Source organism: Lithobates pipiens, unplaced genomic scaffold, assembly GCF_037356315.1.
Source record: "Lithobates pipiens isolate NorthernLeopardFrog02 unplaced genomic scaffold, aLitPip1_a1.2 Scaffold_18, whole genome shotgun sequence".
NCBI lineage: Eukaryota > Metazoa > Chordata > Amphibia > Anura > Ranidae > Lithobates > Lithobates pipiens.
Window position 1 is genome coordinate 241,476,630 of NW_027507758.1, and position 25,283 is coordinate 241,501,912.

At 41.6% G+C, this 25,283-nt stretch overlaps 1 protein-coding gene across 4 annotated transcripts in view; it reads right to left on the reverse strand.

Annotated features, from left to right (window-relative positions):
* Positions 1 to 25,283, reverse strand: part of PCMT1 (protein-L-isoaspartate (D-aspartate) O-methyltransferase) — a 90,541-nt gene that overhangs the window by 58,813 nt on the left and 6,445 nt on the right. For all 4 annotated transcript variants that reach the window (XM_077486737.1, XM_077486735.1, XM_077486736.1 and 1 more), the window contains exon 2: positions 8,941 to 9,045. In XM_077486737.1, the coding sequence (XP_077342863.1) occupies positions 8,941 to 9,045 (105 nt within the window). The remainder of the gene's footprint in view (positions 1 to 8,940; positions 9,046 to 25,283) is intronic.

Consider the following 25,283-nt stretch of genomic DNA (forward strand, 5'->3'; position numbering starts at 1 on the left):
ACAATGTTGTTTCATCAACCATTATATCCTCTTTATTTAGTTTCCTTTATAAATAATCTCTTAATTATGTCATTTAGATCATGAGGATTTAGAGTAACTGATAAAAATATTTTCCTTGATTCTCGAATGATCCTCATTCAAAACCTCTAAAATCATGTTCCTATGTACCAAGCTTCAATGCTCAAATGCAGGACTATGACAGCCTAAAAGTTCCATCAGTTTCTATTCTGTGCGACAACTTCTAGGGAAACTTGTTTTGCATTTGGTTGATCTTACTATATACTGTATATTAAGATCAGGATACACACATCCTCTGGGCTGCCAGGGTGAGTGCACCCTTACCAAATTGCTGGGTGGAGGAGGTCGAACGTACGGCTTTGGGCACCCCTCAGTCTGCGGGCAGGAGGTGACCCGGACTCAAACTTCTTCTGAGCCCAGGCGTGGAGGGAGATATACATTTGTGTTTCAGCAGATATTCATCAACTCGCATATGAGACATCCAGGGCTATACATTTTTATTCATGCCATGTCTGCCGCCCAGCTGTTCCCTGGTGGTGTCTATGTTGGTCTTCTCCTCCTCAGCTCCTGCACCGCATTTCTGCTGCTGTCGCTCCTTCGGAAATCAGCTATGGGTACTTTGGCTTTGTTCATTGGCAAGTATGGGATCGTTTTGCATTTCGGCCCCTTCTACCCATTGCCTTAGACATTCACCACTGTGAAACATTTCTTAGTCTATTTTAGATAGATACTATCCGCATCGACCCCCAAAGAGCGAGCAATTGTCTCTCAAAACGCATCGGGTTTCCTTGATGCCTGTATATGCATATATACTATACTGTATGACATGTGTACCATTTTAACCATGTACAATTTATTGGCTGAGCTAATACTTCTAGGATTCATGTATGTACATTCATTTTTCAATAAATTATTTTACTATATCTACTTTTGTTACTCCATGGCCAACTGTGCTCACTTCATATAAAGTCCCAGGATGATTTTTTTCTGTATATATAATGTTGAAATCAAAGTTAATCAAAACAATTAGCAAAAACCTAGGACCTGGATCACATTTTCTGTTAAGACAGAAATTTGACCATCTGAAACTTGAACATAATAAAATGACAAGACAGGCCGCAAAAAGATTTTCAGAAAATGCAAATATCCTGGAACAGTTGAGGAAGATGAAGGGTGCCATAGACACAGAGAGGGTGGAGGTCCTTCAGATCTGTTTTTGAAAGCAAATTACACCTCTACGGTAATGGTAGCAAGTTAGCATACAACTGTAAAAGTGTAAACTGTAGGTAGAGTTTGTTTTATCTTAATTTACAATGTTTAACCACTTCCTACTCAAGGCACGTACTTGTACATCCTTGGGTTTCAGTGGTTATACTGGGATGATGCCTGCACCTACAGGCAGTAACGATCTGAGGTGCATCATCCCAGGCCCACCCCTCCCCCCCTTTCCCAGGCTCTCCTGTTCCATTGTGGCGGCTGGGGGCGATGGCTGCCCTATACAGAGAGAAAGGAACAGACATGCTTTCCCACATGCATAAATCTACATGAGCACCCAATACCTTAAATGGACTGGGACCAGAACCACTGAGATTGAGATTTTTTTGAAGTGATGGCTGGGGGGGTTCCCAGTGGACAGGATGTCTATAGTAGCTATTACAGCTTAAAGCAGATGGATGAGTGCTGTTCTGCAAATATTATATGCAGGAAGGTGAGAGTCTAGAGAGCACGGGGTGACTTGAGTGGATGTACTGGGATTGATTTAAAGAGGGATTCCACCTACAAAAAAAATATTAAAAGCCAGCAGCTATAAATACTACAGCTGCTGACTTTTAATAAACTGTAGGTAGAGTTTGTTTTATCTTAATTTACAATGTTTAACCACTTCCTACTCAAGGCACGTACTTGTACATCCTTGGGTTTCAGTGGTTATACTGGGATGATGCCTGCACCTACAGGCAGTAACGATCTGAGGTGCATCATCCCAGGCCCACCCCTCCCCCCCTTTCCCAGGCTCTCCTGTTCCATTGTGGCGGCTGGGGGCGATGGCTGCCCTATACAGAGAGAAAGGAACAGACATGCTTTCCCACATGCATAAATCTACATGAGCACCCAATACCTTAAATGGACTGGGACCAGAACCACTGAGATTGAGATTTTTTTGAAGTGATGGCTGGGGGGGTTCCCAGTGGACAGGATGTCTATAGTAGCTATTACAGCTTAAAGCAGATGGATGAGTGCTGTTCTGCAAATATTATATGCAGGAAGGTGAGAGTCTAGAGAGCACGGGGTGACTTGAGTGGATGTACTGGGATTGATTTAAAGAGGGATTCCACCTACAAAAAAAATATTAAAAGCCAGCAGCTATAAATACTACAGCTGCTGACTTTTAATAAATGGACACTCACCTGTCCCGGGTTCCAGCGATGCCGGCAGCCAAGGCCGATCGATTGCTCGGCTCTCGGCTGCTGCCGCCACCATTCTAGGTGAGGGAATCAGGAAGTGAAGCGAATCTGCTTCACTTCCCGGTTCCCTACTGCGCATGCGCGAGTCGCGCAGAGCAATAGGAATTCTCCGTGCTGTCACTGGGACCCGTGTGTGTCCCAGCAGACAGCGCGACAGGACAGGAAATGACAGACTCCCATGGGAGTCTATGCCCGGAAGTGGGTGTAAATACCTGTCTTTGACAGGTATCTCCACCCCCCTCCCCCCTGTAAGGTGCCAATTGTGACACCGGAGGGGGGGAGGGTTCCGATCAGCGGAAGTTCCACTTTAGGGTGGAACCCCGCTTTAAAGATATGGGACTTTCAAAACACAGAAGCACATTCTGCGTGTGATGGACATTGAGCATTTATTAAACTATTATTAAACTATATAATATAGGTTTGATTGGTGTACAGAGGTTACATACTCTGGAAGTTTTTTTTTTATATTATAGTAAATTGGGTGATATACAGATACAGTATTTATATTAGAGGTGCACCAAATGGAAATTTTGGTACCGAAACTGAAAATGCAGGATTCACCGAAAACGACAGTTTTTTAAAAAAATAATTTATATTTTTATATATAAAATTGTATTATATTCAACTTTTTAATATAATCAATTTAAATTAATATGAATTGTTGGCCACTATTGGAGCCTTTAGTGCAAGAAAAGCTCAAGAAAAATGCAGTCTGCAGTCTCTGACCATCTCTGGTATCATGTCTGCAATCTAGATACTTGAACACACTACAATTGCATTAGCAAAATTTCCATTCGGCGCACCCCTAGCAGACATAATATGGGAGATGGTCAGATTGCAGGCATTATGCAAGAGATTAATGCAGCCTCACCAGTACCTGGATCACACAGAGCGGCAAACTCCCGCTCTGTCATGCAGATTGATTTGAATTTTCCGGGCCGGGCAGCCGCTGTAACAAAGTCCCACCTCCTATGATATACATCACACTAATTTAATTTCCCGTCACTGGATCAGTGTGCAGTCTATCACAGGTGGTGGAACATGGTTACAGTCTGTGCCAAACAATTCAGCTCTGTGACAGAGATGATCGTTTTGTGTGACAACGAGAGGAGGAAGGGGGGGACTGGGGCACACTAGGATGACACCCCCGCTATTCGTGTCACCTGGGGAGGACAGTCCCCTTTCTGCACTGTCATGCTGAGGCAAAACATTGGGTGGCCATGGAACTAGAAGACTCCAATGACACGGCAAAGAGTTGGTCATGGATAACCTCTCGGTTACCAAAAGGTACCAAAGGCTCTCTGTGACCATCCCACCCTCGGCAGCACATTGTTGGTCGCTAGGGATGCTTTGACACTCTTTGGTGTCACCATTACCTTTTCTCCTGGTGCCTATACTAGGTGATCCAAAATTTGAACCAGGCCTCCAGAACCCTAATTTCCAGTGTCTGGCTTCGAGTGGCACCTTCATTTTTATGACTTTATAGGTCCTGGCAATTTAGCTCTGTTCGGAAGGAGAGGCCACGACTGACCCTCCACTAGACTATTGGTGCAATCTCCAGTCACACAATTTTCTCTGCTGGTGTTCGCATTCTTCAGGTATACTTCGACAGCTTACAGAACTGGAGCACATTTGCCATAAGAGGGAACAGATCTGCCATTGCCTTTCAACGATTTACTCCTCCCCGATTCGGCCAGAGACACGTTATGTCCCTATGTACCTCACCAAGAGGGAATCAGCCCTCGATGCCAGATTCACTGACTCACAGAAGGAGAAAATCCTTAATTTTGCACAGAAATCTTCCATAACCACTAGAGTCCAAAAGACTTGTTACAAGATCTTGGCTCGTTGGTACAGGGTACCCACTACTTTGCACCGCTTTTTTCCTCAGGTCCCCCTAGTACATGCTGGAGATGTGGCAATGCTGACGAACAATGCTACATATTTTCCGGGATTGTCACAAACTCAGGCCTTTCTGGCAGGTGATCTGTACTGTCAAGCTCCTGACGAACGTTGATTTGGAGGGGAATCCTGCAGCATGCTTGTTACATCTATCAAAACGACCTATTAAGAAATATAAGCCTTCTCTTAAAATTCAGCTACTGAATGCGGTTAAGGCACGCATCCCCTTGTGTTGGGGATCTGAGAACCCACTGCCAAAGTCCCTGTGGTTTTCCAAAGTCAATTAACTGAGGGAAATGGAGGATCTCACAGCTATCTTGAACAACCGGGAGGAAATTTTTTGTGACAAATGGAGACTTTGGCAGAATTTTGCATACACTGATGCTTATCTTCAGGTCTTGCAGCCTGGCTGATCTCCTGGACTTGGTCTGGATTCCCTGGGTGAGAAGCTCTATCTATTGTTCTACAGCTTTACTTTTTCTCCTACCAAGGGATGTCTGGCCCCTTACGCTCTCTTCTCTAACCCCCCCACCCCCTTTCCAGCTTTCTATCCCCCCCCCCCCCCCCCGATACCTGGCTCAGCTGTAAGCATGTTATTTCTTCAGATATTTGAATATCCTTTCATGCATTTTCCTTATCTCCCTGTTCCATGTCTGGGCCCAGATGGTCATTGGGGTGTCCAGCTTCGCAATATACAATTTTTCAAATTTTATTATATCCAAAATTAAACATACAAGACATTGGGAATGTATTACATCATGTATAGTCAACATTGAATTCCACAATGATCCAGACAATAGTGTAACCATCAGAAGTCTATGACCACAATGTCCTGAACCTCCAACCCTACCCCGTAACTAGGTATAGTTTATTTTTTCCTTTATATTTTACCAGTAGAAAACAAACAAACAATCAGTTCAACAACACGGCAGCCCCCCCCCCCCAAAAAAAAATCCTCTCTTTAGAAGGAGGTAACCGATCCTCCCTATTCCGTTAGGGGCAGAACCCCCTCCAGGGGTTTCAATGTTAATTTTAGAAACCATGGGCAATGGGATAAAACTTTACATACCCTACATTCTTCTAACTTCAATATTAATTTGTCAGGGCATTGTGCTCATACTCCTACTCTCTGGCTAAAATCCTAATGAACAGTTTAGTGTATACATTAATTTCCTCCTGGTCAAAGACCTCCAGGAGGCAGCGTAAGAGAGAACATATATTAGGTAGGTAAAAATTATCAGAAATAAATTCAAATCACTTGAGACCATAATGGTCTTATTCTAGGGCATTCTCATACCAAATGGATAAAAGTTCCTTTCACCAACCATACATTTATGACACAATGCAGAGTCTCTCTTATGCATCCAGTATAATCTAGTTGGCGTGCATTACATCTGGTGAAGGTATCAAAGTTGAATCATATTTTCCGTGGAAGAGATGACAGATACAACGTAAGTATCCAGAGCTTCCTGCCATAATTCCTGAGACAACTCTGGTACAGTAGCCACCCATCGAGCCCTGGCCTTGGATAGCAACCTCGGATTCTCAGGACCACTGCCCAATAATTTCTAGAGATTCATTTGGTTGGATCCGGATCGATTAGAACCTTCTCCAGGGCAGTATTCTGTACTTGAAGCTCACCATTCCCAAACTGAGCCACCACTGCATTAAGCAGCTTAGCATAGTGGAAAGGCCACGTCCTGGGCATTACAAATTGTTCTCTCAATTGTGTAAAAGTGGACAATCCATTGTCCTGGCATATATTACGTAGATACTTTATACCATACTTTGCTCATATCTGTCTGTCTATAGATTTAAGTCTACGAGTATTTGTTCTGGGTCTTCCATACCGCCACCATTATAAACTTTTTTTACCTGCAAAATCTGTGCATTTATAATTTTTTTGCTAAAAGGTGAACTTAGCTTTTAAAGCAGTATTAAACCTAAAAAGGAAAAGTGTAATTTATTACAGCTCACCAATTCTAAGCCTAGGGTGGGTAAATGCAGCAGCTACTGGGTAAACAATGCCCATCTGCAGCCATACCTTTGGTTACTAAAACAGTCTCCCGCTGTCTTATGCAGTCTGTTCGGCAGCCGCCCATTGTAACAAAGATCCGCTGCCCCCTCCTCATCTGTGATAGACAGAACACTGATAGTTTCCCAGCATTGTATCAGTGTTCCTCTATCACGGACGAGGACCAGACTGCATAACACAGCGGGAGACACCCGCTGTTTTAGTAATCAAAGGAACGGCTGCTGTATGACTCGCTCGAGTACAAGCCGAGGGGGGGCTTTTCCGCCTAAAAAAAAAAAAAAAAAAAAAAACTCGGCTCATACTCGAGTATATACGGTAAGACTTTTATGTAAAACCTTTATCCCAAAAAGGAAAAAAAACTGTTGTGATAACTGCTTAACCACTTCAATAAACGGCCACTTTGGCACCTTTCTGCCCAGGCCAATTTTCAGCTTTCAGTGCTGTCACTATTTAAATGACAATTGTTCGGTCATGCTACACTGTACCCAAACTATATTTTTACATTTTTGTTAACACAAATAGAGCTTTCTTTTGGTGGTATTTGATCACCTCTGCGGTTTTTATTTTTTGGTAAACGGATAAAAAAAATAGACTGAAATTTTTTCTTTGTTACAATTTTGGAAATAAGTAAGTTTTCTCCTTCACTGATGGGCATTGATAAGGCGGCACCGATGGGCATTCATAGGGTGCACTCGTAGGAGACACTGATGGATACTTATGGGAGGCACTGATAGACGGCACTGCTGGGCATCACTGGTGGCACTGGCAGGCATTTTTCACTGGCACTGATTGGCATTTACCTGGTGGTCTAGGGTGGCATACCTGGTGGTCCAGTGTGGTGGCCATCCCTGGTGGACCTAGGGGGGCATCCGTGGGGGAGCTGCGCTGATAAACATTCAGAACAGACCCCCTCCACCCCATCAGGAGAGCAGCCGATTGTCTCTCCCCTACTCGCATCTGTCAGACGCGGGTGAGGAAAAGCCGATCAATGGCTCTTCCTGTTTACATCGTAATCAGCCGTGATTGGACAAAATTAAGAGATAAACACATTTTAACATATCCAAATAAATTAAGCAGTATGCAAGTATAATGGTATACCTTTTTCTTTTCTTTACATTTAGGAGCTATCAAGACACTAGCCAATTCAAATCTCCCTCTGTTTGCTTAAAGGGGCATGATCAAGAAACATTAAGCGGAGTTTATCTTAAGAACTTTATTTTAGGAAGACCCCAAGTATAACGATACTGTAAGCCCCTGTACACACAGTCGGACATTCCGACCACAAAATCCATCAGATTTTTTTCCCATGGATTTTGTCCGAAATTTGTGTTGCATACACATGGTCGGACAAAGTTGTCGGAAAATCCGATCGTTCGGAACCTGATGACGTTTGTTCGCGACGAGGGGACTACGTTGAGGCTACTAGCCAATAGCTTTGGTCTCGTAATTTGATCTGAGCATGCGTGGCACTTTGTCCGATTGGAATTCTCCACAAACGATCAGAAAAAGTCAGATCGGATTTTTTTGTCGGAAAATTTGATATCCTGGTCTGAAATTTTTTCCGTCGGAATGTCCAACAGAAAGTCTGATAGAGCCCACACACGGTCGGATTTTCCAACAATATAATCTGATCGGACCTTTTACGTCGGAATTTTGTCGTGTGCTAAGTAGTTCTCACATGCTTTTTCTGGAGCTGTGACTAAGCCATACCAAAGTTGGTCGTCTGGCATTTTCAGAAGGTGGCCTACAATGGCAGCCCCCATACTTCTCTCAAAACAGTCAAACAATCTAGTAGTGACTATTTAAAAAGCAAGGCACATCAAAATTCCTTTGGGCATGCATCATCCTATAAGGCTGTTCACAATATGTTTAATGAATCCTCATCAGCTGGATTTAGCTACAGAAAGATGAGGCATGTGCTTTTTGCAGATCCTCTTAATGTAAAGCACAAAATGCAATTACAAAAAAAATAAAAAATAAAAATAAAAACATGCATTTTACAAAAATAACTTTATGGAGCCTGCAATTCAACCAGCTATGAGACGCAGAAAAAAAGTTATTGATTTAAAAAAAGTGTACCATACATCAGAATGCAAGATCTGATTATTCTTTGGATCCCCATAAAACAATGCTGCATAAAAGCATGGGAAAAATATACTTTTCTTACACAGCTGCACTGTGCAAGATTTTGGATCCAAAGCCTACCCTGAATCTGATCAGCAGGCCCAAGATGTCCCCTCGTCTAGGTGTCACAGGTGAAAGCTGAGGTGTAATGCAAGGATATAGATAGATATTTTTTGTTTTTCACTTTCCTCCAAATGTGCGATTCTCTTTAACAAGTTGCACTTGGTCTTTAACATTAGTTTAGTATCTACATTGAAGTCAATGGCGAGATTAACACAGAGTTAACGTACTAATGGACCATATATCAGGTATTTATATGGAAAGACAAGTATGAAGAGCAAAACTAAACAAAACAGAAAAGTATACTAGAATCTGGTATTAGCAAAGAATGGCAATTACCTATTGACTGTGGAGAATCCATATATGGATTGCACTTTGCATAATGTCTTCGGTCAGTTGCTAGCATTACTTCAAATACTTTGTCTGACTTGATGATCCCGTTCTCTGAAAAGAATTGAAGAAAAATTGTTAATTATTGATAAATTTGCCTCTACAGAGCATTTTTAACTTGGTTTGTATTTGCATAAATAAGAAGCCGTGCTACGGAATGCTCTGAGCAGTATGAAAGTTTAAAGTAGGAGTCCACCCTAAAATTAAAATCCCTGCATCTATAGAATTCTACGATCTAACACTAACCTATCTAGCCCTGTAAAGAAGAAATCCGTATACATACCCTTTTTTTAAGCCGGTCCGACACGATCTTGAGCGGTGGAAGCTCTGCAGAGGACACAACCGTCAATGGCTGTGAAATGATTGGGGAGTGACATCACCCATACTATGGGGCTTCCATTTTCGGATATGTTCTCTTCATTCACCTACACAGTGAAGCCACGGTTGACAGCTCTGTGTGGGATGAGGTCGGAGCAATATAGAATTTAGTGACAATTTTTTTTTTGTCATTATTCAATCACTTGGGACAAATTTTTTTTTATATTCAATGGGCTCAACATGCCTCTCAGCAATTTCTTTGTGGGGTCTACTTTCCAAAATTGCGTAATTTTTTTTTTTGGGGGGGGGGGGGGGGGGGGTTGTACTGCCCTGCCATTTTAGCACCTCAAGAAATGAGATAGGCAGTCAAACTAAAAGCTGTGTAAATTCCAGAAAATGTACCCTAGTTTGTAAATGCAATAACTTTTGCGCAAACCAATATACGCTTGACATTTTCTTTTACCAAAGACATGTGGTTGAATACATTTCAGCCTAAATGTATGACTAAAGTACAGTTTATTGGATTTAGAAAAAAAAAAAAAAAAAAATCGCAGAGACAATCAAATGCCATCAAAAGAAAAGCTCTATTTGTGGGAAAAAAAGGACGCAAATTTCATTTGGGTACAACATTGCATGACCGCGCAATTACCAGTTAAAGCAGCACAGTGCCAAATTGTAAAAAGTCCTCTGGTCTTTAGCAGCCTAATGGTCCGGGTCTTAAGTGGTTAATAGTATGACTCAGATTATTGATAATCCGATAATTATAGATACATTTTGAAACACAAAATACATTTTTAAAAACTAAGATTTCTTTGTGCATCGCCTTCATACTGGAAAAACGTTTGTTCTGAGATTTTCATATCACTTTGTAAAGTAGAGATGTTTGTGGCAGATGCAAAAACTAGATGCACGAAATGGCAAGCACATTGCAATCAACTACTGCGAGTAAACACTATTGGCTGTATAGACGGTCCCTGGGTTATGAACAAAATAGGTTCTGTACATTTGTTCCTAAAGCGCCGTTACTCACTGTTCAAACAGAGATCAAGAAATGGAACAAACAAATGCAACTAGATTTGTCACAGGCTATAACGACAAACATAAAATTACCCAGGCCATTTGTAAACACTGGAAGATTTTGCAACTAGATCCTAAACTCATGGCCTCCTCAAGTCACTTTTTGGAGAGCGAAAACGCTCAAAAATACGGTTATTCCCAATAAGCTTAAATCCCTTAAAAACGCGCGCGCGCGCGCACACACACACACACACACACACACACACACACACACACACACACACACTACAGCTATCCACTCTTACTTTGATCACAAAACTGGGATATTCCAGTGTAGTAAGAGAAGCGGTCTCTCACAGGAAATCAAGCTTTTCTGACAAAAGGGGTCAAGATTATATAATTAGACAAATTACTTGCTCATCTGAACTGGTAATATACATACTTTACTGTCCATATAATCTACTATAGGTCGGTCGTACTATATGCACGCAAGTGTGTGGGTGAACATAGGAGATTCATAAAAGGTGGCTGTGACAAGCATAGCGTTCCGACACTTTTCAACATGCCATAACATGAATATTAAATGTCTTGATATAATGGCAGTTGAATATATTACAGATAAAACATTGACAGATAATGAGAAATATGCCCCACTTTGCAGGAAGGAGGCTTTCTGGATATTCAAATTAAACGCTTTGTCCCCCAACGGATTAAACTGAGAGCTAGAGATCAATCATTTAATATAGGTATCCAAAAATTCTAGCATTATGTACAGGGGTTGACCATTATGGTCCATTGGTTTGTTGGTTTTTATTTATTTTTCTTAATTTTTAAAAGATATTATGTTGTGTGTCCCCTCTTGGGATGTGAGAACTAGCATGTACAAACCTTTTTTAACATATGGTTTAAAGAGGAAGTAAACCCGCAGGAAAAAACAAAAAACCCTGCAAGAGAAAGGCATAATTAGCTAGTTATGCATCACTTACCTCAGATCGAAGCTCCATTGCTTCGGTTGTCTTAAGTACGCATGTGCCGCATGACGTCGGCACATGCAAATACAGGGTTATCTCCTAAACCATGCAGGTTTAGGAGATATCCTTGTTAGCTACAGGTAAGCCTTAATATAGGCTTACCTGTAACAAAGTTGTAAACAAGGGTTTACAAGCACTTTAACTCATTTTTTTCAAATATATATATATATATATATATATATATATATATATATATATATATATATATACATATACACACACACATACACACACACACACACAAACACACAAACACGTTTTTCTCACTTAACTTGTTCTTTTACATAACATTAATCTAATTTTAATTTATTTCTCATGTGAGGTCAAAACATTTTAGTTTTAAATTAAGTTTATGGACAATTGTGTTAACCAAGCCAGGTAGAAATGGGTTAAGTTTTCCCAGAGGGATGGGTCAGAGATGTGTTACAACCAATTGCAGTATCCAAGCTCCCTCAGATGTGGCCAGGCTGTGTAAAAGTCTCACACATTTGGTATTGTAATACTCAGAAGGAGTGGCAGAACGTATTGTGGGGTGTCATTTGTGGTATACACATGCCATGTGAGAGAAATAACCTATTACATTGAAAATTTTGTGAGAAAAAAAAAAAAAAATAAAAAAAAAAAAAAATCTTCATTTTGCAAAGAATTGTGGGAAAAAGATGACAACATCAAAAACCTCACCATGCATCTTAGTAAATGCCTTGGAATGTCTACTTTCAAAAAAGGGGTAATTTGGGGGGTATTTGTACTTTCCTGACTTGTTCGGGTCGCATGAAATTAGATAGGCCACCAATACATCAGGTGTGATCAATTTTGTGCGATTCGCACCACAGCTTGTAGACTAACTTTCACAAAGACCAAATAATATCCACCAATTTGGGTTATTTTTACCAAAGATATGTAGCAGTATAAATTGTGGCCAAAATTTATGAAAAAAAAATTATAATTTGCTAAATTTTATCACAGAAACAAAGAAATTTTCGTTTTTTTTTTTCAAAATTTTCGGTCTATTTTCATTTATAGCGCAAAAAATAAAAAACCCCAGAGGTGATCAAATACCACCAAAAGAAAGCTCTATTTGTGGGAAAAAAAGGACACAAAATTCATTTGGGTACAGTGTTGCATGACTGAGTAATTGTCATTCAAAGTGTGAGCACCAAAAACTGAAAATTGGTCTGGGCAGGAAGGGTGTTTAAGTGCCCAGTAAGCAAGTGGTTAACAATGTTTTGGGGACTGAGTTGTCTTCTGGGTATCCTGGGTGAATACACAATATCAATAACAAGGAGCCCATTTCAAGCTTGTAAGCTTATAGCACAAAAAGTGGACATCACCATTTCTACCTACAGCAGCAGAATGGAAAGTATAAGGGAAACTTTAAAAGGAAAAAATATACTTTTCTACATAGATGCTGCCTAGAGAAATTTGAAAAGGATATGGAGAAAATGGTCTGATTTTTTTGGACGCATGAGATGGGAGTATGGGGGAGGGGGGTAGCATGGGGGCCAGAGTTTTTTTTGTTTGTTTTGTTTTTTATCCCAATATGTGCCTGGGATGTATGTTTTTGCCGTTTGTATGTAAAATAAAAAAAAAAAAAAAAACCATAGCATTGGAATGTCTTCCATACAAATCTAGTGGAGTAGAAGAGGAAGGAAAGATCTAGGCTAGTAGACATGCAATTCGTTTTGGTCCGAATATAAAATTGGGCGGAATTTTGGGTTTTTCAAAGATTCGGGTGTATCTGAATCGCCGAAAAAAATAGTAACGAATTTAGTTGAAATTCATTAGATTTCCATTAATCGTTTTCTAACAAATTCCACATTTTTGGAACGATTCGAATTAGGATTGGTGGAAAAATTATTGCCTGATTTGAATCGCTGGTTAAGGAGTGGGCCAGGAAGCCAGGTGCTGCTTCTGGGAATGGATTGGGAGGGACCCCCAGAATGTTTTTTTCCCCCCAGAATTTTCTATTGCACCATTCTCTTATTTACATTTCAGCTCTCAGCTGGAAAGCCCGCTAACAGCTGATGAGTCATCAGTTGTTAAGGACGTGGCAGCCAGCTTCCCAGCCTGTTTCTTAAAGCGGAGCTCCACCCTAAAGTGGAGCTTCCGCTCATTGGAACCCTCCCCCCCCTCCGGCGCCACAATTGGCACCTTTCAGGGGGGAGAGGGGTGCAGGTACCTGTACAGTACAGGTATCTGCACCCACTTACGACATGGATATCTGCAGAATCTACGCCCCTTTCCACAGGTCCCCCGCTGTCTGCTGGGAAACACACGGATCCCAGAGACAGCGGGGACCATCCTTATTGCGCAGCGTGACTGGCGCATGCGCCGTAGGGAACCGGGAAATGAAGCCGCAAGGCTCCACTTCCTGATTCCCATACCCAAGATGGCGGCGGCAGCACCCAAGAGACGATCGAGAGATCGGCTTCGGGTGCCGACATCGCGGGCGCGCTGGTGTCATTATTTTAAAAGTCAGCAGCTGCAGTATTTGTAGCTGCTGGCTTTTAAAAAAAAAAAAAAAAAACACAGCGGAACTACCGCTGTAACAACCAGCTATTCTTCACACAGAATTTTAATCAGTCATTCATTTTTCAATCGATCTGAAGTTGAATCATTTGGAATTTGTTAGAAAATTAACAAAATTTAACAAAACTAAATGAATTCTGAAACAAATCAAAAAAATTTAATTAGTAACATAACGAATCTATCTGAAAAAAAAAAAGTGTTTCCGTTCTGCACATGTCTATAGGCCAGACTAACAATCCAATGGAGCAACTACAGCATCACGCAAAAGCTGTCCAGATATTTTGAAACCTGGAAGTCAGGAGGTCAATGCTTAATGTTTCACACTTGTGATAAAGATGCTGTACACCTCCAGGTGTAGGACATGTTACCCCCAAATCGAGGCCCTGGCGGTAGAGAGTCTGCCTGTCAACAATCTACTATTTGAGTGTAAATGGAAGACCAGGTTGCAGTGAGGTCCTGCCAAGGACAGAATCCCTTCCTACTTTGCTTGCCACAGCCATACTTTGGGCTTCTCCCTGAAGGCTTATACAGGCTACTGTTGGCGTAAAGTGGAAAGTCTGGAGTGACTCTTCAACCAGGAGGTCCTGCGTTGCTGGAAACCACTGAAGCATGCAGCACCAGAATGAGGATTTAGGAATAGAAGTTCCCCAGCGACCTAGACTCCTGCACTGAAAAGATGTCTAGGATTCCTCTGCAGCCTGTAAGACCTTCAAGAGATTGGGAGGAAGAATTATCCAACTCTAGAATGGGATTCCTGAGACACAAAGTCAGAGAAAACCTGGACTGAGATGAGAGTTGGTTAATCTAGAGAAGGAACCAAGTTGCCCTGTGGTGAAAAAAAATTTAGTAGGATTGCAGAGTTGAGAGGTTCCTAGACTCCTACACCAAGAAATGCGTTGGATCCAGTGTCGATTTCTGAAAGCACAGAGTTCAGCTATGTCCCTCAAAAGGACAGAACCACGCACAGCACAATGTTTTACAGCTTGTGCTGGCTGTTTCCACAATAGGAGGCCAAATAGATATCCCACAATGGGAATGTGGCAAGGATAGAATGGAGGCAGGTACCTTTGAGATCACTTGCAATGTGACAAGTATATGGACTCTAGGGTGCTCTAGGTTAGGGTCTTAGGAACCACACCAGACCTCAACAGAAAACCCCCTAGGAGGAGGAGACGACCATCATCACATTGAGGATAATCATATATATATTAGCAACACCTACCCAGAGGCGAGATGCCAAAGTGCACATAGCACAAGGGTGGCACAATAATATATGAAGTCACAATTACTACCCTCCCCCCCGAGGAATCATGTGATCTGTTTCACTCACAGAAACAATATCCCCATCACTGGTTTCACTTTACCCCCGAAACACTACGTTCACGTGGATTATACAAACTGTCACATTAATTCACGGATTGCTTAATTGCTTTAATATTTCACTCAGTATTAGAATATTGTGAGGTCCTGTGCACAAATATTTTTCTTGATTATTCTTTAACTGGTTTTGTATGATTTTTTCATTACCGATTGCTCACCTAGCAGAACGGCATCCAACACCCCATTCCTTAAGGCTGGGTTCACATTGCAGCGATGCGGGAACGCCGCAAATCCGCGGCGGGTTCCCGCATCGCATGCCTCCCGGCGGCAGTTCAAACTGCCCTATGCAAACTGCTGGGAGTGTCAGTGAAACGTTAATGACAACCCCAGATCAGTTCGCATATCGCAGTGCGATCTGCAAACTCGGACAGGAATCGGATCGCATGGTGTGAACACCCAATGCGATCCGATTCTGCTGCGGACCAAAAAAAGGGTCCTGTGCAAGTTTAGGGCGGGTGCGATGCGAATTCAGCCATACTATCTGTATGGCTGAACTCGCATCGCACAGAGATCGGATGTGATTTGCACTGCAGTGCAGCTACGAATCACATATCACATATGCGGCTACGAATCACATCCGGTTCTCGTAGCCGCAGCAGTGTGAACCCAGCCTAAAACAAAAATCCAGAATAAGCACTGAATTTTTTGCACAGCCCAAGGGACTCCAGGAGTCTTGATATTAGTACACCTGTGATACCGGGATCTTCAGTCACAATTAGGAACAACTGTGACCCGTGAGAAGTGAGACATTGGTGTACCTGGCACTCCTGGAACTGAGAATCCATGAACTATTAAATGCTAAAGCACCTGGGAAGCTAGAAAAACAGCCCATCAAGGCTCAGCAGCAGCAACGTAAGGGTGCCGGAAGTGACTCCAACTTATATAGCGTTTACCCATGCCAGGCTGCAAAAGGCAGAGAAGAAACTCATGCAAGGCAGGAGAAGACATGAAAGGAGAGGAGGCTCAAGCTGCATAAGGGGTTCTTTATTGTTAATGCAGTCAGGATGTGGAACGTCCTTCCACAGTTGGCGGTGTTAGCAGGGAGTGTAGAAAAACAAAACAAAAAAAAATGAATGCAATATACAAGGATATGGAAAGTGGTTGTGACAAATACACAGGTTGAACTGGATGAACCAATGTCTTTATTCAATCTTAACAACTATTTACCCATGTGAAAGTATATGGGTAGTAATGGTTGAGAACCCGCAGGCTGCCTAGGGCAAGACAAACCCCACAAGTAATAATTCTACCACACCAAGCACAACCTGAACACATAGCACGGGGGCAAAGGGGATCAAGGGGTACCCCACAGACCACGCTGGGCCAGCCAGAACAGGGGGAAAGGAGGGTGTTCAATACTTACCATACATCATGAAAAAAAGTACCCTTCCCCTTTACAGGATGCTTCCCACTAGAATGTGGGCAATGTCTGCCGGGGAAGATACTGACAGGGCAATCAGTTCAGTCAGTCATATGCACCTCCTCTGAGATAACTCACAGGCTGCCACAACAATAGAGCCCATGCATTTAAAGAGGAACTGCAGTCTACTCACATAATTTGTAATAAAACACATATTTGCCATTTTGAAGCTTCCCTCCAACCACTTTGCATATTATTTTATATATACTGTGATCCTGTACTTGGCAAATATGCTGCAGAAATCTCCACTGAGTCTGGCTGCAATCCTTTTAACTGTCCACTTTCTGGATTTACACACAGAGGCACACCTGCAGCTCTCATTGGCCCTCTTATGACTTATCCCCCCTCCCTTCCTGGTAAACTCTCACCAGAGTGAGAGAGCTGTGCATGAGGTCATAAGCCTAGGCTTTTTACCAGACAAGAAACAGGAAGTGGGCTCTTTAAAAGGTATTTACTGGCAGAAAAAAAAAACCCACAGTTAAAACAAGGGCAGAAAATGTTATAGATGGAAAAAATAAAAAATAAAAACACGACTGAAGTTCCACTTTAAGACTGCATGTAGCAAAATCTGCATGTGCTGGTTGGCTGAACTGCGGGGACTACTAGAACCTAGATTACATAGCCTGTCACCAAGGTCAACTGTTATTTGAAGGCCTTGAAGAAAAAAAATAATCAAAAATTCCCAGGAAAAAATATAAAAATATGTCAGGAAACCAATATTCACAGCATGGAGTTTAGGTCCTTACTCCTGACAACGAAGCTGTAACCCAATGGTCAGACTGAAGATCTCCATTGTATTGTTCAAGGAATGGAAGAGAAAATCTCACACAGACAGCAAAGGATTACATCAACATGCCTAAAGACAGCCAGTATCGCAAAGGGAATCAGATAGGCCAGACACACTGAATAGTTAATGTTCATCCATGTGGGAGTTTGAGCTACAAGGACAAGTCCCCTGTGTAGTTTTATAGTATGCACAGAATGCTCAGTCTTTAAAGAGACCTTGTCGCCAAATTATAAAAACTGCAGGTAAAAAGCAAAGAAAAATAGGATTTTAAACTCACCAGTGGGAATCAATTTCTTCGAGTACAGGACAGGACATAGGTTCTTTTGTGCAAACCAATCAATATACGCTTGTGTTTTTTTTTACCAAAAATATGAATACATATTGGCCTAAACTGAGGAAAAAAATAGTTTTCACATATTTTTGGGGGATACTATAGCAAAAAAAGTTTTTCTTTTTTTAATTGACGTTTTTTGGTTTGTAGCGCAAAAAAATAACTGCAGAGGTAATGAAATACCACGAAAAGAAAGCTAATTTTGTTTGGGTACAATGTCGCACGACCGCGCAATTGTCAGTTAAAGCAGCGCAGTGCCAAATCGCAAAAAGTGCTCTGGTCAGGAAGGAGGTAAACCCTTCCAGGGCTGAAATGGTTAAAGTGGAGCTGTTGACTTTTAATAATAGGACACTAACCTGTCCTGGAGTCCAGCGATGGTTCCATCAGCTGCAGGGTGCTGCTGCTGCCATCGCGGGTAAGGGAAGCTGGCAGTGTAGCATTACGGATTCAGGACGGGACCCAAATGCGCATGCGTGAGGCACTACACTACTGCGCTCTACTACTACTAGTCTACTGCTCTCTCCTACTGGCCTGGCGTAGGAAGCCAAGCTTTGACTGCAAATCTAGGAGCAGTGTGAAATCTACCAAATACATGGAGAAATGAAAGCAAGCTACAAAAATCATACCTTCTGAGAAGTCACAACATGGCTATACGGCATATACACATAGTATGTATGTGCAGCTCACAAATAGGGAAGACACAAACCTCTCACTTCAAAATGATAAATCCTTACAGTCCACAAACTTTTCATGGAAAGACGGATAAAGTGAAGATGCATGCTCAGTCTGGGTGCCTTCACTTGAAAATATTTAAATGCATAAAATCAGAAGTGATGACTTTTCACTAACCAATGATAGGAATAATGTATAAACCACGGATTATAAAACTTGAACTGCTTGCTACACATACTTTTATATTTGAGGTGCTCCAATAACAGGACTTCTGTGTTTTGACATTCATGTGTGGGCAACTGGAATAACACAAGCTTTCATAAGTCCGGGTTAGTCAACTACTGAAAGTGATGTTTTGAAACGCAGCTGGGAATCTGCACAGTAAGCAACTTCTCAACCATGTTATCCAGCAATGTCAGAAATTGAAGAAAACTATGATCAGAAGCTTCCGTACAAATGTATGTGTTCAGACATAAATATTTGATTGGTAGAAAATCCAAGTAGGTTTATTTATATGTCCGTCAAGAGATTATGCAGCTGCACTAGTCCTATGTTCTTACCATGCTCTGATAATTGCTCGTTATTGGGGGAGCAGGAGCTATGAATTCTACCCTATGCACTTCTTATGCAGGCAACAGTACAGTATACATGCTTTAGAACAGGAAGAAAAACAAAATATTTATTACGATAAGCATAAGGCTTAATCAGAATGCGCCTTCTCAGCAGGGTATCTCTCCGCTTATCCCTGCTGAGCAGGCGGATGGGCAGGTCCTATCAGCTCCACTATGCAGAGCAGACAAGAACAGAGCCTGCTCTCCTTTATGGGGCTGTCAAAAGATAACGGATTGCATGTCCGTTTCCATCCAATCAGATCACCATACATCTGTTTTCAGCAGATTTTGTCAGATCGGATGCCAGGCAAGTGTCAGAGGGCAATAGGTGGCCCAATCAGGTCCATCTGAAAAACAAACAGGTGGATGCGATCGGTCCGATTGTGTTAAAAGGTCCTTAAAGCAATAAAGTCTTGTGGTTTACTTACCTGCTCTGTGAAATCGATTTGCACAGATCTTCCTCTCCTGGGGTCCCTTTTCAGTGCCCCAGGCCCCTCCCTCCTGTTGAATGGCCCCACAGCAAGCAGCTTGCTATGGGGGTACCCGAGCCAAAGCTTCCTGTGTCTATTCAGACAGAGCCACGGCCTGGCCCCACCCCTCTCTCTCTCCTTATTGGCTCACTGACTTTGACAGTCATGGGAGAAATGGCACTTCGCTGCTGTCTCAGCCAATGAGGAGGGAAAGTCCCGGACAGCAAAATCTCTTGTGCAACATTGTAGGATTGAGGGGAGGCTCAGGTGTTAGGGGGACTAAGGGGGAGCCGCACACTTTTTTATTATCTTAATGCATAGAATGCATTAAGATAAAAAAAAATACTTCTGGCATTACAACCACTTTAAGGGCTGTGTCTGTGCACGGAGCCTGCTACATCGATCCCCACTGAGCAGGAAGATGACAGTGTGCAGGGACGGACCTGTCAGAGCACCACTCTCCCCTATGGGCGATTGGATGAGGACAGACTGCAGAGTCCGTCGTCACCCGATCCGATGATGGGTGGAAAAGTAGGTTTTTTCCTCCGTCACACTTTTTCGGATCGTAGTGGGTCAGATGTCAGCGGATGTGTCACTGCTGACATCCGACGCTCCGTAGAGGTCTATAGAGCGTCCGTTCAGGTCCGCCTAAAGAAACTGACAGGCGGACCTAAACTGATCGTTCGTGTGAAAGGAGGCCTAAAGTGTTCTTAGCAGGGTTTTTTTGGTTCATATTTAGTGTGTGCATGCCAAGTAATGTGTAATAAAAACACCTGCAGGTATTGATTACCTATGGAAGTTATTACAGTACTCCTTTAGACTATGGCTTAACATTCCCTCATCCCCAGGTGGCCAGCACCATCTTTGTTTAAACATACAAGATCAGCACATTTTTAGTAGTCCAAGATGCTGACACAGATAATGCAATCAATATAAATCTGGTGTCTATTCCTATCTGCATGTATACATGTCTAACATAGATCAGCTCCGATCTTGTAAGATGTTACAAGGTTTACCGGATAAAAGGAGATTGAGAAAATGTCTTCTCTTGCCTGCAGCAAATATCTCTAATAGCTCCTCTTTAGCTTAGGCAAATAACTCAAGTACAAAAACTGCTTAACGCTACAAACAACATCTTTTTAATAATATTAGTATATTATTGTTGTATAATGCGACATTTCATTACTGAAAATTCACTTTAAAAATATGCAGCACGACACACTTTCTCAAACAATGAGATGCTACAGTCCAATCATTTTGAATGGGCAAACTAAAACAGCCTGTGGCAATATACCTCAGTACAAAAAAAAAAAAAAAAAAAAGTGTGTCTGCTGATACGCGTCCTAACTTTTAACCACATTGCTGCATGTGACCATTTTGGGATTATTTATTGTTACATGTGAACACTTTACCTAGGACAGGAAGTGAAGGCAACCTCCCCAATAAAAACAAAGAAAAAAATAAATAAACAAAAGAGGGAGGATTGGATACACCTTGCATACATTGTTTGCTCACTTGTAGAATCATATCCATGAATCAGAAGGAGCCCATTGTACTAAGGCTTACAATATTGGATAGCGCCCATACTTTAGAAAGAAGTACTGTACATGTTGTAAGTTAGCTAGTAAACTATTTTTATTGATCTGAAATATTTATATATTACATCTTTATTCCTACATTTTCTAACAGTAAACGTGTGTTTCAATAATTATTTCAAAGCAACCACATTTAAATGTTAAATGTTTTTTTTTTCAGTGTGGGCTGTAATAGGGTATTGCAGAGGATCTGAAAGTATTCTTTGCTCAAACCTTAAAATGATGCTGCTAAAATGCCTGTTTATTGATCCCGTGTGTCTTTGGCATACATTGCATCCTAAGCTGCAGATGTGTATGGGACCTCAACTTTTTGTCAAGTCATGATATATTTGCTAAAGAGAATGGAGGACTTCATAGCAATGTGTCTCAAGAACTATGTAATCCAAAGAAACCCATTTTAAACTTTTTTTTCGGGATGGATTGTTATAGGACAATGCAGACAAGTTCTTTGCTCACACCTTAAACTGAGTTTAAATAGGGTAGCAAAGGTGCTGAAATTCAAGCACTTGTAGTGCTGCAAATACCTAGGTTTAGACCCCTTTCACACTAGAGCATTTTGCAGGTGCTATAGCATTAAAAATAGCGCCTGCAAAACACCCTAAATCAGCTGCTCCATGCACGCCAGTGTGAAAGCCAGAGGGCTTTCACACTAGAGTGGTGCGCTGGAAGGGCGTCAGAAAAAGTCCTGTCAGCAGCTTCTTTGGAGCGGTGAACTCACCGCTCCTCCACCACTGCTCCCCATTGAAATCAATGGGGCAGCGCCGTGATACCGCCAGCAAAACACCACTCCAGCGGTGTTTTGCGGGTGGATTCAATCACTTTTCGCCCCGCTAGCGGTGAATAGCGACACTAAAACGGCACTAAAAATAGTGCCACTTTACCGCTGACACCTGGGGCAGCTTAGTGTGAAATGGGTCTTACAGTGCTGTGTTCTGGCATCGGGACAGGAACTGCTCATTCAGTCTGACTTGATTTTCTTATGGGCACAAAATGCTGCTTAGCCATTTATATTCTTTGAATGAATACAAAGCTTCCTCCGATTTCCTGAGGTGGAGGTTATGATGTCATCCATCTGCCTCTCTGCTTCAGCCAGAGGAAACTTTGTAATAATTCAAAGAATACAAAAGCTCCCTGTGAATGGCTGAGCAGCACTCAATCCAACTCCATTTTATTCTGGGAGCGGGATAGGAAGTTCCCGTCTTGCTGCTGGCACACATCTCTAAAAACTATAAGTAGCTAAGGCTACACACTATACAACTTGCACAATGCTCACAGCCACTGTATTTGTTAATGAAGTAAATCGTTTACTCGAGCCAGCTCAGTTAAAACAAGCCAATTAAAGTTAACGGAAATATGTAGTTCTGCTCTAATGTTAGCAGGAGGCAATCCTCATACAGCCTAGACAAGTCCTAATCCACAGCATGCTGCACATTTCCAGGTCCTATCAATATTGTCACCATTTATAAAAAGTCTAATCAAATAAAAAAAAAAAATAATAATAATAATACCACTAACAGATTCGCCAAGACATTTTTACATTGACCCAGGTCCAAGATACCAATAAAATAGCTTTTCCTTTCTGCTCCCAAGCAACCAGAAGCATAAAACCTACAGCAAAAGGCTAGCAGTGATGTATATCAACATTAATGAAGGCCCTATGCACAAATTAATACGATTGTAGAAGTAATTGTACTTGACTGCCTACGACATGACATGCCTTATAGATCTACAACTACACCTGTAACCAATTCTACCCAAAAGCAAGAAGAAAATACACAAACCATGCCATGGTAAGATGCAGCACAAGTCGAATGCTGGTCATACACTTATACATTTTTGAACCAATATTCCTACGTAAATTATGTACATTCGATGCCTGGACAAATGATGTTGGAAAATCTCACTTGCTTTTAACATTTGAACTTAGAATGAATGTCATTTCTGAATGAAAACCACATAGACTGTACGAAATTTGTATGTTTGAAAAAAAAATAAAATAAAATAAAAAAATAAAAAGCAACATGGGATGACAGATTGAAGATTGCTGAAACAGAAATTGTCAAACAAAAATCTACGCTTTAATGGATAGCATAAGGCTAGGTTCACATTTGTGTGCTGGGGAAAGAAGTACAAAATTGTGCACTTTCCCACAATGCACAAGAATGGGCTGCCCTAAACGCAACATGCGGAAATGTACAAAAACAAACGTACTCTGTCGCATCTGCACAGGTGTAAACAGAGCATAAGGGCTTTTATCTTATGAGGAGAGTTCTATATTTTGACCGATTATTGTTTTGATTAATTGGATAAAAACCTTAATATGCCATTTTTCGTTTAATGTAAAAGTATAAGTTTTGTAAAAAAAAAATTATTATAAACACAAACATTGTGAAAAGAGGTGGACTATCAGTGTTCCAAAAATGTTGCATTGGAATGCAAGAATGCCAACATGTCCATATGCGGAGGTTGATTTATTTATTTATTTTTTTCTTCTTACAAAATACATTGCCTACAGAAGGGAAAGAGGTGCTCTGATAGCATGGCGGTACATGGGATACACAAATAGGATATTTCCCTTGGTTACTCTTTCACCAATCAAAATGGTTTCCCTCCTTGGGACCTCTCTGCAAAATAAGCCTGGACTTAATTTCTTACTTGCTAAAAAATATTTAATCGATCAGCAGACACAGGCAATAAACTCATTTGTGTGGATGGAGGAATCGGTCTTTCAAAAAAATAAAAAAAATAAAAAAAAAAAAAAAAAAAAAAAACACACACACACACACACACACACACACACACACCAGTGTATGGCACGCTTAACTGACATGCTGGGATAAATCAATAAGGCACTAGAAATGTAGTGCATTTTAATACAACCTTAGAAACAAGATCCGTCTTCTATCTATGCTTTTCTATTCTATGAGATGAAGAATGGCAAAAGACTGAGGATTTTTGCCTCTGATGATCTGGTCTAGGGACAGGTTAATACAGCCATACCTACTACATGGCACCCAAATATATAGCATGGGTACATCTTTGTAGAATAGTCTGAGCAGTCTTTGCTTTAAGTGCCATCAGAAAGAGGGTGATTATATGCACATGGCCTGGAACGATTTTAAACTCAGGCCCTTCTGGTTAAAAGGTGACAGATTTTCTCTCTACTATTCTCTATTGACATTTTGAACATTTACAATCCCATGCTTTGTCTGCCTGGGGTGCAGACAGATCACCAGGTGAATGATGCTGTTTATGTTTGGAAATATTGATATCAATTCTAAAGGAAGACCTCAAAAAGCCCCACTGTTTCCAATTGATGCACTCTTATGCATCAGGCCAGGGTCTTTGAAAGCTTACCTGGGACACAAGGGGGTGCCCTAAGTTCCACAGGATTTGGGATAGATGACCGGAAATGCAAGACCTTAGCCCCTCTTGATTTTAGGTTACTATGCCCTGTTGTGTGGATGGCTGATTTTTGTGGTTGTGTTTTGCATTGCCATTCTCTTGTAAAGGTTGTTTTCTCTACCTTTTGTGACTCCCCCTATTATTGTGGGTTCAGTTCACTAAAATATGTGCAAGTAGTAAGTTGTGAGGGAGCCTTGGTTTATTTAAAGGGGAGGGCCATCCTGAAAAACAAAAAAATGTTAAAAATTACAAAAAATCTAAAAAAAAAAAAAATGAAAAAATTTTTTTTTTTTTTTTACTTACCAGAAATGCCTGTTGCTAGGCACTTTATCCTAATCTTCCTCTTCCTCCTCCGCGGAGATCTTCTGTCTTCTCTCTTCGTCGCGGCGTCTTCTGGGTAATGAGTCGCGCTGTGTTCTGGGAACTGTGTGTTCCAGAACACAGCGCGTCCCATTCAGAAAGCACTGCGGGACTCGCGCATGCGCAGTAGCTGCGGGACTCGCGCATGCGCAGTAGGAAACGGGCAGTGAAGCCATAAGGCTCCGCTGCCTGTTTCCCTTACAAGGGATGGCGGCGCCGGGACCCGAGAGCCGAGGGACGGGTCGGCCTCGGGCGGCCGACATCGCGGGCGCCCTGGACAGGTGAGTGTGTTTATTAAGTCAGCAGCTGCAGTGTTTGCAGCTGCTGACTTTTTTTTTTTTTTTTTTTTTTTTATAACCGGCCCTC